Source organism: Carya illinoinensis, chromosome 6, assembly GCF_018687715.1.
Source record: "Carya illinoinensis cultivar Pawnee chromosome 6, C.illinoinensisPawnee_v1, whole genome shotgun sequence".
Taxonomy (NCBI): Eukaryota; Viridiplantae; Streptophyta; class Magnoliopsida; order Fagales; family Juglandaceae; genus Carya; species Carya illinoinensis.
The window spans coordinates 35079709-35092117 of record NC_056757.1 but is presented as its reverse complement, the minus strand read 5'-3'; the positions used below and the strand labels follow the sequence as shown (position 1 = coordinate 35092117).

At 36.3% G+C, this 12409-nt stretch overlaps 2 protein-coding genes across 2 annotated transcripts; one reads left to right on the top strand and one right to left on the bottom strand.

The window, feature by feature from the left end:
* The first annotated feature begins 412 nt into the window (after positions 1-412).
* Positions 413-2455, top strand: LOC122312809 (phytosulfokine receptor 1-like). Its single transcript, XM_043127459.1, has one exon. It carries the CDS (start codon positions 413-415, stop codon positions 2453-2455), a length of 2043 nt encoding a protein of 680 aa, XP_042983393.1.
* A 1537-nt stretch (positions 2456-3992) lies between these two features.
* On the bottom strand, positions 3993-10615 carry LOC122314263 (eukaryotic initiation factor 4A-3). Its single transcript, XM_043129747.1, has 8 exons — positions 10185-10615; positions 8137-8377; positions 7940-8020; positions 6617-6724; positions 6380-6499; positions 5694-5861; positions 4945-5031; positions 3993-4344 (listed from the first exon to the last, which is right to left on the bottom strand). The coding sequence occupies exons 1-8, from the start codon at positions 10493-10495 to the stop codon at positions 4231-4233; spliced, it is 1230 nt and encodes a 409-aa protein (XP_042985681.1). The 5' UTR covers positions 10496-10615; the 3' UTR covers positions 3993-4230.
* Between the last annotated feature and the right edge of the window lie 1794 nt (positions 10616-12409).

Sequence of the window (12409 nt, the reverse complement as noted above, 5' to 3'; positions counted from 1 at the left end):
AAGGTTTCGTGCATAATGAATACACATTGGCGGTCAAATTATATTTACTTTATGTCAACGCTCACCATCATGCTATTTTTAGAAATCCAATAAGCTTTTTGAGTGTGCAAAACACAATTGAAAGTTTTTGCCTACAGAAAATATTGTAAAGCCAACCAGATTGATACCGTTGAAAATCATTTGTCGACAACTATTACAGATCCTCTCTACTATTTCAGTTCTTTGGGTCTTCGTGTCCTTTTCCTCTGAAACCCAACGGAAGTAGCAGATGGGAATGAAGAAAAATAAGAGATAAAATAGAAGGAAAAAACAGAGAAAAGAAAAATAGGCTTTCAAACCCTCTTGTAGATTAACTTCTCTCTCTCTCTCTCTCTCTCTCTCTCTCCAAATATCCCTTTTGTACCAGCCTACAATGGGCTTTCGTCATTTCTTTTTGTCCTTCCTTTTATCGGCCTTCTTCCTTTCCGAGGTTTCGATCTCAAGCTCCAGTAGCCTAGCATGCAATTCAAACGACCTGAAAGCCTTGACTCGTTTATCCAATTGCTTAGAATCAGTGATTGCTGGGTGGAATAGCGTGGCCTCTCCTGACTGCTGCAATTGGACTGGTGTCACTTGTGATAGTTCCACTGTTTCTGGCAGACGAGTAGTTGGCTTGGAACTTGGTAGCAGAAAACTCAAGGGGAAGATCTGTGAATCCTTGGCAGACCTTGATCAGTTGAGATTTCTAAACCTCTCTCATAATTTTCTAAGCGGTTCACTTCCTGATGATTTGTTTAGACTGCAAAACTTAGAGATCATAGACATAAGCTCTAATGATTTTGTTGGTCCTATCAACGGAGGCATGTGTGCATTATCTTCTTCAATTCGAGTGCTTAACTTCTCTGACAACCATTTTACTGGGGGAATTCCAAAAGATTTGGCAAACTGTACCTCTCTTCATCATCTCTCCTTTCATGGGAATTATTTATCAGGAAGTTTGCCTGATGGTGTCTTCCAGCTGCAAAATCTTCGTGAACTGCATATTCAGGATAATAGGTTATCCGGACCGCTGAAGAATGGAGTTGCTAACCTTTCCAACCTTGAGAAACTGGATATTTCCTCTAATTTGTTTTCTGGAATTCTTCCGGATGCTTTTGGGAACCTTACAAGACTTGAGCAGTTTTCGGCCTCCTCAAATCAATTCATGGGTCGTTTGCCTATTTCGGTTGTGAACTCGCCATCACTTCAAATGCTCATCTTGAACAACAACTCTCTGAGTGGTCCAATCAATCTCAATTGTTCTGCAATGAAAAACCTCGTCTCCCTACGTCTTGGTTCTAATCTATTCAGCGGTCCAATTCCTGATGGTCTATCCTTCTGCCGTAGATTGACTGCGCTTATGCTTGGCCACAACAATCTAAAAGGTGAACTTCCCATTAATTTCAAGAATCTCGAGGCCCTAGCACATCTCTCTCTCTCAAACAACAGTCTTGAAAATATATCATCAGCTCTTGAGATTCTGCAACACTGCAAGAACCTAAGTATGCTGTCCCTTACGTTTAACTTCTATGACGAAGAAGTGCCTGATAGTGGGAATCTGCAATTCCAGAACCTCAGGGGTCTATTTCTTGCCAAATGTAGACTCAGAGGTTCAATCCCACAATGGTTGAGAAGTTGCACTAAGCTGCGGCTCTTGGATTTATCGTGCAATCGTTTGGGTGGAAGCATTCCATCCTGGTTTGGAAAGTTTAAATCTCTGTTTTATTTGGATTTGTCAGAGAACTCTTTCAATGGGGAGATACCAACGAGCTTGACACAAATACAGAGCCTCAGAAGCGGGAACGTGTCATCAGAAGAGCCTTTCACGATTCTTCAGCTTTGCCACAATCATGGACAAGGTGGGCCAAGTTTGATCTATAAGCAGATTTCAGCCCTTCGACCAACTTTAGACCTGAGCTACAACATGCTCGAGGGACCAATCTGCCCATGTTTTGGAGATCTGAAGAAGCTGCATGTTTTGAAGCTGGAAAAGAATAATCTATCGGGAAGTATTCCAGGGAGTTTATACACAATGAGAAACTTGGAGATTTTGGATTTGTCTCATAATAAACTGTCAGGAGAAATACCTTATTCTCTATTAAAACTTAGCTTTCTGTCGAGTTTTGACATATCACATAATCAGCTGTGTGGGGAAGTCCCAAAAGGAGGTCAGTTCGATACATTCCCAGATAGAAGCTTTGACGAAAACAACGGTCTGTGTCGTGGGGGCTGTACTTGTGAATCTGAAAAAACTCCCACTCATTCTTCGAGAGAGAAAAAGATGACAATCTTTGGCTGGCAGTTTGGAGTCGGAGCTGCAAGTGGTTTTGTTCTAACTGTCACCTGTTGCTACATGTCCGGATGGATGATTCCGATGCCGCGAAAAAGAAAGAAGGCAGCAACTAGAATTATATATCATGAGGCGTATTCCAGTTAGGAAAAGTGCCCGAGTTTTCTTCGATAGTTTGACAGGATTGCCTTTGTTCACTTCATGCGAATATCAATTTGTGCAGAAAGAAGGCAAGTATGACAAATCATCGACTTTCAAGATTGTAGTAGAAAACCAATAAAGCAAGTTAGTTATTCAAGAGACCTGGAGGAAAAGGAAAGGAATAGGCTCCATGTTCTTACTTATTATGGTCATTTTATATCAAAGAACGTTTTCATTTTCTTCTGCCGTTATTTTTTATGAAAAATATTTTACTATGTAATAGTCAGATTATAAAATTGCGGGTTTGCTCCTTTTTTTTCCTTTCTTATATTAGCTTGAGCTCTGTTTTACCTCTGCATAATGGATCAATATGATCAAGTGCTTGGGTATAAATCAAAACTGAACAAATTTTCTTTTTTCAAAAACTTGCAGGAAACAGTAGGGCAGGCCAGTGTTTTTGGCCTGTCCTGATATCTTTTTGTATTCTACAAAGAAGCGAACAATTATTGGAATCTTTTATGCTTAAAAGCAGGCATCATATGTTCTTAATGACCAATAAAACAAGGAGAGGTGTGGTGTGGTGTCTGGCCACAAAGATAAGAAGTCTTGAGCATGCCGAAGATCACAAGTCATGAGTGGGCACTTATACTTGGAAATTTATCATGTTGGAGCCTTAGTTGGATTATGATTTATAGCAAGTTTCGTGGAATTTCTTTTGTGCAATAATTAATAAGATTGAGTTTGGTTTATATTCAGTTTTTTTTTATTTATTAAGAAGTGAAAAAGATGAAATCTACTTTTTTAATTTACCGTAATTGATTTTGTCAATCATTTATATATAATAGGATATGATCTAGAGTAGCCATTTTTTCATTGGATTATGAAATTTAATTAAAACCCAAAGGGTACATCATTATTATGCTAATAATTAAACCTAATCTCATCCCACGTCGTTTCGCTAAAAATGGATGTATTATGTATCGATAGATGAGATTAGCTTGACTCCTCCACTTCGTCTCATCTATAAGACTATACCCTCCACATCTCTCTTTAATTTTTATTTATTTATTTATTTATTTTGCCTCTGCATTCATCATTCTGATGCTCCGCTCCGATTGAAAGCAAGAATTAAATAATATAAAATAAGAATATGACTATTAAATATACCCACTAGGCACCGAATGTGCACATTTATATATTTTCATATTTTTAATAATTAAAAAAAGTGACTATAAGTGAATTTATATTTTTTTTAATTTTTTCTTAATGGTTAAAGATGCTTAAAAAATGATTAAAAAAAAAGAACATAAAAATAAAAACTCATTCATACTACTAGTGTGCACATTTGATAAGCACCGTAGCAATATTGTCCTTGAATAATTTACCTAAAAGCATAAAAGCACGAAGACTGGATTTTCTTTCCAAGCGTTAAAGACCACAATAGAATAAAACATATCTGGACTACATGCAATATTCAAAACAACATGGCGGGAGAGAGAGAGAGAGAGAGAGAGAGAGAGAGAGAGAGAGAGAGAGAGAGAGAGAGTCCAAAATATCCATTGCCATCAAAAGAAACACATACAATCCGGGCACTACTGCAGAAAATGTCAATCACATAATCTTATCGGAAAGAATGCAACCCTAATTTATGTATCTTTCCACAGAACCACCTAGAGAATGTTGTCTGTCAGTCTCAACCTCCCATTGTGTACAAACCATCGCAAAGAAAATTGTGTCAAACCACAACTCTTATGCACCACACACAAGATGTCCGGCAAGTCTTATATCAGATCAGCAACATTCATTGGCATTTCATCGATTTGAGTACTGTAATACTGCTCTATGTCTCTTAGAATTTTAATATCATCGCTTTTGACAAAGTTTATTGCAACACCCTGCAACCATCAAAAAGCCAATTCAACGACAATGACAATTTCACGATCCCTAGCTGACTCTAGCTGACATACAAAACCATAAAAGGGAGAGAAATAGAGAAAGACAATGAATATTTAAGAACATTACCTAGCAGAGTAGTTATCAAGACATGAATAAGAATGACACAAATGGAAACAAACAAGACGAATATGAAATGACACAAATTACTGGCACAGTTTTTTTTTTTTTTTTTTTAATTGGTAGCAAAAATACTTCAAAGTTGAAAATATTGCTTCAGTAATGCAATGAGATTTCTATTTCTACTCAAAATCTGTATTTCCAATGAACTTTTTATTTCTAATTTCAAACAAGTTGAGAGGCTTACATTTAGTTGCACTTCTAAGTTTTAGCTATTTGTATAATTTTGCAGTCAGAAATAATGTTGTTACTGAGTTGGGTTTGCACCTTAGAGGTAACAAGATGTGTATTGAAATCTTTCATGTAGCAGAAAAGTATTATATATATATATATACACATACATATAATCAACTTCTTAAACAAAGGCCATGCAACAGCATCAATATATAAGTTTATCCACAACACAACAATAATAATAGTACCTTTCTTCCAAAACGACCAGAACGACCAATGCGATGAATGTATAGCTCACGATTGTTTGGAAGGTCATAATTGATCACCAAGGAAACCTGACAGGAGAAAAATGAAGAGAACATGAACAGAAAAGCATGAACACCACAATTCATTCTGAAAAATAAAACTAACGTATACCATAGCTATGGAAGCTCAAATGCAAAAGGCCACGTGACCATCAGCGATGAAACAAACAACTTAATGAGTAAAACACCTACAAAGAATCATGATCTTCTGTCTACAGAGGACAAAATGCATGCTATACAATTTATAAACCTCTTGGAAAATTCTTTCCCAAAACCCTATATATTTTCTGTTCAAGTGCATGCACATATAAATACACAACAACAGAAACAAGTTTGGCACCAAAAGCACATGGCAAGTTTTGATCCCAAGTACCCAGAGAAATCCCAAACATTTATTTTAAATATCACAAACATTTATGTACTCCCGATATCAGGAATTACCAGCCATTCAAATATAAATCGGTAAATGTCTCCAACAAATTAGTATTGTCTACTTGGGCAGAATGTAGTCATTTTCTCGTCTTTAGATATAAATTTATTGATGATATTTTTCAAATTAGCAACTTAAGATCTACTCTTTACCACCACCACCACCACCCCCCCCCCCCCCCCAACAACCTAAATATAAAAGAGCTTGTTGCAGAATTTCAAAAATCATGTGATCAAAGATTAAAATAAGCTGGACAGCTTGCCTGTTGAACATCAAGCCCTCGAGCCCAAACATCTGTTGTTATTAAGACACGGGTTTGACCAGCCCGAAATTCTGCCATAATTGCATCTCTTTCCTTTTGAGGCATGTCTCCATGCATTGATGAAACAGTGAAGTTATTGCTACGCATCTTTTCAGTTAGCCAATCCACCTGTTCCAAGAGTGTACAAGTATTAGAATACATTCATTGACCAGTACATAAGAGCCATCAAGCAACAATGAAAACTTGAGCAGCAAATGGAAAGACATCTAATTACCCACAAATCCGCTTTACTTGCTAAGCAAGAAGGGAAAAGAGGAATTATAAAAATCTCTACGAAGTGCAAAGATAATCTTACCCTCAAAATGGCACACAAAGCAAACGACAAGACAAGTTTTATACAATGGGATTTGAGGCAATTATTCTCATAAATCAGAACAACTATTTACAAATTGGTCCAGAATCAAATACGTGCAGGGTATTGTTTGTTGTAGCCGTTTGGACTTGTATAAAGCCATCCTTATGCAAACAAGGATAAGGCCAAGCATATCACTGAGTAAACTGAAAATCTAACCGGACTAAGTATTCAGAGCATTTGATTTTATATATATATATATATATATTCTTAAAACTAGGAAGGACACCATTCCTACAACTAGAATCCATAAATTCATCAATAATTCTATTACCTTTCGCTTAGTGTTGCAGAATATAACAGCTTGGGTGATTGTAAGAGTGTCATAAAGATCACAGAGAGTATCAAACTTCCAATCTTCCCTTTCAACTGCAACGAAAAATTGCTTGATGCCCTGTAATCATAGAAAGGACAGAGAAGGAAAACTTTTATCTAAATCCAGATTTGTACAGGCAAGAAGAACTTGTAACAAATTATAGATCCGCAATCAAAACCAGCCGATATTACATACCTCCAGAGTCAATTCATCACGTTTCACAAGTATGCGAATAGGATCTGTCATAAACTTGTTTGTCATCTCCAAAATTTCATGAGGAAGGGTAGCAGAAATCAAGACAACCTACAATAGCAGCATACAAATTTCAGTACCAAAGATGACAGTGTCTTAAGAACCTTGCAAGATACTAATTCTAAAAGGAAGCAATGTACAATTACTTTTATCTCTAACTGTGTAATATTACCAAGATTTACAGCCACATGAATGTTGTAAAAGGACACTATCATTGCAGTGCTTGCAGATCCTTGAAAATATTCGGCATAATGAATCACCTCAAAATAAGGTAGACAAGTCGAAATTCCAGTATTAAGGAAACCAATTTCAGTGGTCCCTCGCCTACTAATTCATACTACAATAACTCTACAAATAAGCAAGTCCAGGGAGAAAAAGAAAATCTAAAAGATACTTTACATTTTGAAGTTGTGAAGTTTCCCAGCCACATAATTGAGCATAAGATTCTTCTTTTATTTTTCTAAGTTGATACAGTACTGTACTAGCTCTACTCATTTTCTTAAGTCTCAATTTTTTACAGGTAAAAGAGTATGAAGCCAAAAAAATTTCTGAAGGTCTCATTAACTCGTGTATTTTTTTTTTTATAGGTAAACTCATGGATATTTCTTAAGTACCAGATTGCTTGAATTTTCTATAGCTGTGCTCCATGATGAGTCGTTTCATGTAGTTTGACTAAGTTTCAACCCTAATTCAGTAGTCAGTGTGTCAAACCCAGGTGCAATTCTTTTGCTTCTTTTTCAAATTTGGAAGTAGAAAAAATCTGCACTCTGCTGCAAAACCAGACCTGGAACTTTAATTTTAACCCATAAATCTGCAGAATTTCTATCAAAAGTCCTATTATTCAACACCCTATCGAGTGCTACCTATTTTTCACATCAAACCACAACTAAAATATCCTCACAAAAGGCTTAGAATCTAAGGTCCATCACCACAGATGGTGCTGGAGAATTATTTCCCAAACCAACTATTTTTTCTCTTCCCTCCTTTTTCCCAGTATTAAACCCTACATACTCTTTCATTCCTGCTATTACCAAATGTACAATCAAAAGACGTTGCAGAAAGCAATCCATATATATGTGTATGTGTATATATATTGATGGGCAGCAAGAAATCCATATATTAACAAAAATTGAACTGTTCAAGTAATGATAATCACAGATCATAAATTGTGCATTGTATATAAAACAAAACCAAAATAAGTTGGAAAAATTGTAAATTTTTGTTAACGCCCTTTTTGGGAGGTGGGGGGAGAGAGAAAGAGAGAACCTGAAGCTCTGGTGGGAGATATCTATACAGATCATAAATCTGATCCTTGAACCCTCTGCTTAACATCTCATCAGATTCATCCTGTTGGAGCATCAAACAAATCAAAATCTAATAATCACCAAGCTCCTATACACAGAACATTAAAAAACAAATCATCTGTATAATAATGATGCTGTGTGGACAAGTCGGGAACTCACAAGAACTAACAATTTGATATTTCTAGTTCGCAGTGTTCTCCTCTTAATCATGTCACAGACTCTACCTGGAGTTCCAGATACCACATGAACTCCATGTTCTAGTTTTCTGATATCTTCACCCACACTCTTGCCTCCAATGCATGCATGTGCTTGAATATTTATGTAATTACCGATTGCCAATATAACCTTCTCTGTCTGAGCAGCCAATTCCCTTGTTGGTGACAAGATCAAGGCCTGGACCCTGTTTCATAATTTTTTTAAAGCACCAATACAGTCATTTTTTTTATAAGTACAGAAAGCAAGAAGCATCAATACCATCATAAAGCAGCCTCAATATAAAATGAAATAAAAGGCAATATATCATCAGCTCTTGGAGACATTTATAGAAATGAACAATATGTTTTTTTCTGATAAGTTACTTATCCAAAAAAACAAGAAAAATAATCCTGATAAGTAAAAGAAATGAACAATCATAACACCATGCAATAATAACCGTATCTTGTGAAGTCTTGTGTCCTCATCAAAAGGCAACATATAATCAGCTCTCAGAGACATTTATAGAAATGAACAATATTTTTTTTCTGATAAGTAAAAGAAACGAACAATCATAACACCATGCAGTTAGTCACCATGCAATACTAACTGTATCTTGAGAAGTCGTGTCCTCATCAAGAGTTAACAAACCAACTACATCATCTCAAAGTGACCCAAGACATTCTCTGAGAAGGTTGGTTTTTTACCCAATGCTTCTCCCTCTAGGATTCTAGAATAACCACAGCACTGGTGAATGAGAGTTCTCAGTGGGGATGCACAATGAGAAAAAATTTCTATCTCACACCTATTATTTGGAGATGACACGTTGATTTTTCCACGGTCAATTCTCTAGGTACACCAAATATGAGGTGGAGGTGGAACAAAGATGATGTTTTGGCATAATCTAAGGTGTGGCAAGCAACCTTATAAAAGGACCTTCCCAGACCTATTCAACAATGATAGGAATAAGGATGCATCAGTGGTAGACAACTTATAGTCCTCAAATGGATGTCCTTAATGGGTAGCGGTGTTTGCCAAGGGGTACAAGATTGGGAGATAAAATTCTTTCTTCTATGCTTGACTCTATGCTCTCTTAGAATTAGACAGGTTGGGGAAAACGAGATGCTTTGGAGCCTAACAAAGAGAGAGAAGTTAGAAGTCAAGTCCTTTTATAATGCATTAGTCCCCCAAGGCAATATCAACTTCGTTTCGAATATCTTTCATTGGAGTTAGTAGAAGAGTATCACAAGTACCTTAATGGGTTATCTCTCTTTCTTTTTTTTCTTTTTTCTTTTTTTTTTTTATAAGTAACCTTAATGGGTTCTCTAGAAATATTTAGATAACATGTTTAATTAACTTTATTAATAAATGTCTACAACCAAAAATTTCATCTCTTTAGAAAGTGTATGTTCCTTTCTAAAAATTTCCAGCTGAGATATACAGTGGCAAAATTTAAAAGTGATCTAACAGAATATGAGCACATAATACACAATAATCTTTATCTAAAATTTTACACCTAAATAATTACCCTTTCAAAGCTCAATCCCTAAAACATAAGCCACACCCATAAATTCCCACTTTAGGCTTTTTAGAAGTAGAGATTTTTCCTTCTTGTTTACCCATAAAAAAAAAAGTAGATATTTTTCCTAAATTATCTTTTGTAAAGTCGGCAACACAAAGAAGGCTTAAACCAAAACGATTTACCCTTTATTTCGTCCTATTAAATTTTTCCTAAATTTTCACACCTTGAAAGAAAGGGTTTCACAGCTCTACTACTAGCACATACTTTTATTCTCCAGAACCTACAGCTTAATTAAGGCGCGTAACACGATTTAATTCTGGGAAGAAAAACCCCCCAAAATAGTTTCCGTGGAACAAAATTGCCCTAAAATAAATTTTGCCATACACCTAAGTGCTATAACGAGAAACATGTCTATATACATATATTAAAACAAAAAATTAAATAGGATGAATTCTAGGATTTCTAAGAAGATTAGGGATTTGAAGGGACGCACTCTCTGGTGGTAGTTTCAACCTTCTGACAAACGGCTAGGGCGATCATGGAGGTCTTGCCCGTACCGGACTGGGCCTGGGCGATGACGTCTCGACCGATGAGTATGGGCACCACGGCCCGCTGCTGGATGGCCGAGGGCTTCTCGAAGCCGTAATTGTAGATGCCGCGGAGCAGGTCGTCCTTGATGCCCATCTGATCGAAGCTGGTGACCACCTGCACCTCCCGCGACGTCTCGAACTCAAGCAGATCCTCAGGCGCGGTCACGCGACGCGCGTTAGGCCGGACAACACTGGCGCCGCCGACGTCGGTCATGGCTCAAGCTAGGGCTCCAAGGTTTGGGGTGTCAGTGGTTTTCTTTTCCTTTCTTTTTTTGATTTCGTAGAGAAAGCGAAACGAAGACAATAACGAGCGCTGGATGAGACTCGATAAAGGGTCGAGTCGTTTACACAAAAGCCTTTTTATTTTTATTTGTTTTTTATTTTTTTTCTTTTTTTGGGAGAAACCAACGGACTGGATGCGGTGTAATTAGCCCATTTACTCCCTCCAATAATATATAGACACGTCATCATAATGTTGAAGCCGTTAATAACCCGATTAGGCCCTTGATTTCAAATGCGACTCTCTCTTCAGCCGCCCGGCCCGGCATCTATTCCAACATTGAAGCAGCCCAATTCGATATTTAAAAACAAAATTTTTAAATTATTAAATATAATTCAACTCAAAATTTCTTTATAAGTGAGACTTACAATATTTTTTAATTAAACACATCTTTACAAGTGATATCCATAACCTTTTTTTAACCGTCTCTAAATATATACAAATTTATCCTAACATCAAAATCCACTTTAGGTAAACTCCACAAAATTCACTCAACGATCTCAAATCATGATTATTAACTCAACTCGTTTCAAATCAGTTCAACATTTAAACATATTTCCGTCTTTCCTCCTCCTAGTCTCTCCCATTTTAATTTTCTTCTGAAATAAATTTTACGTTAAATTCTTACATTATACATCTATGATTAATCAATATTTATTTATCTTCTTCTCGTTTTCCATCTCTAATTCTCGGGAAACTACCATCTTTGGCATATTTTGCAATAAAATAATGTTAAATAAAATTTTAAAGCGTGCAAATCATGTATATATTTTTAAAAAAATGACATCCATTATTAAAAAATAATTTTTTTATATAATCTTAAATTTTTCTATTTTTCTTAAAAAATTTGTGCGAGATTTGAACGTCATAATATATTGCAAATATGAATTATCTTTTCAACCTTTGTCAATCTCCACTCACAAGAGCCACATGTTGATCACCACGTGCAATGCAACGACTTGACCCACCGGACCACTCGCCAACCTAAATCTGAGGTTCGAATCCTCCTATCAAGCAAAGTTCTCACAAAGAGACAGTTAGTATGATAGTTGTTCTCAACGTGTTTCGTGCTCTCGCTCACACGGACCTGCAACCGAGGAAATGAGAGAGCTTGAAAGGTACAGAAACGCCTCCAATATCTAAATTAAATGTGTTGTTTAATCTTTTCAATAAAAGACATAGGTGATGTTCACGTACTTGATGAGTATACGTCCATGGATATATATGGAGTGACGAGGACCTCTTTAACTTCGCAACAACCTGATTTTTTGTTTGAAATCAAGTTCGGGTTTCTCTGTTTGAATTCTTCTCATTATTCGGATCTTATCTGATCCTAGTGAGATTGTTGGAATGCCTTAAGCCGGCATGAGTTGGATAAAATCTTATCTCTTGGACTAGCAAGTCGTTATTACAGTCCATAGCCTGTATGGGGCGTTCACCTGAAGCCCATCTCTCTTGAATGGTGGGTTTGAGGTAGTTATGACAAGAATATTTATGCCTAGAAACTTTGTGCCAGGGAATTTTCTCTTTTTTCCCTCGTAATCTGAAATTGGGGCTTGCATTCACGTTATATGTCAAGAAATAAGAATGGAAACAAGGAGTTACCTATAGAAAAAGGATTCAAGAATTATAGAAAAAGGAAAGTGAAAATAATTTAAACTTATTTTCCCATCAAACTATATGGAAGGAGTGGAAAGGTCGAGATCTTTTGCCAAAATAAGTAGTGTTATGGCTAAGTAAAATTAATCTGGTACCTGGATTTTTAAAAAATAGACTCCCAGTATCAAACGGTGTTGTTTTTATACTAATAGTTAAAATGCAAAAGGGCCATCATTTTGTTAAATCAAA

What these genes read in the sequence shown, in the direction of transcription:
- LOC122312809 (XM_043127459.1), top strand. Translation starts at nt 413, where the DNA reads ATGGGCTTTCGTCATTTCTTTTTGTCCTTCCTTTTATCGGCCTTCTTC.
- LOC122314263 (XM_043129747.1), bottom strand. Translation starts at nt 10,495, where the DNA reads ATGACCGACGTCGGCGGCGCCAGTGTTGTCCGGCCTAACGCGCGTCGC. An exon ending in ATATCAAATTGTTAGTTCTT is followed by an intron (nt 8,021 to 8,136) that starts GTGAGTTCCCGA and finishes ATGCTCCAACAG; the next exon opens with GATGAATCTGATGAGATGTT. An exon ending in GAGGGCTTGATGTTCAACAG is followed by an intron (nt 5,032 to 5,693) that starts GCAAGCTGTCCA and finishes TTCTCCTGTCAG; the next exon opens with GTTTCCTTGGTGATCAATTA.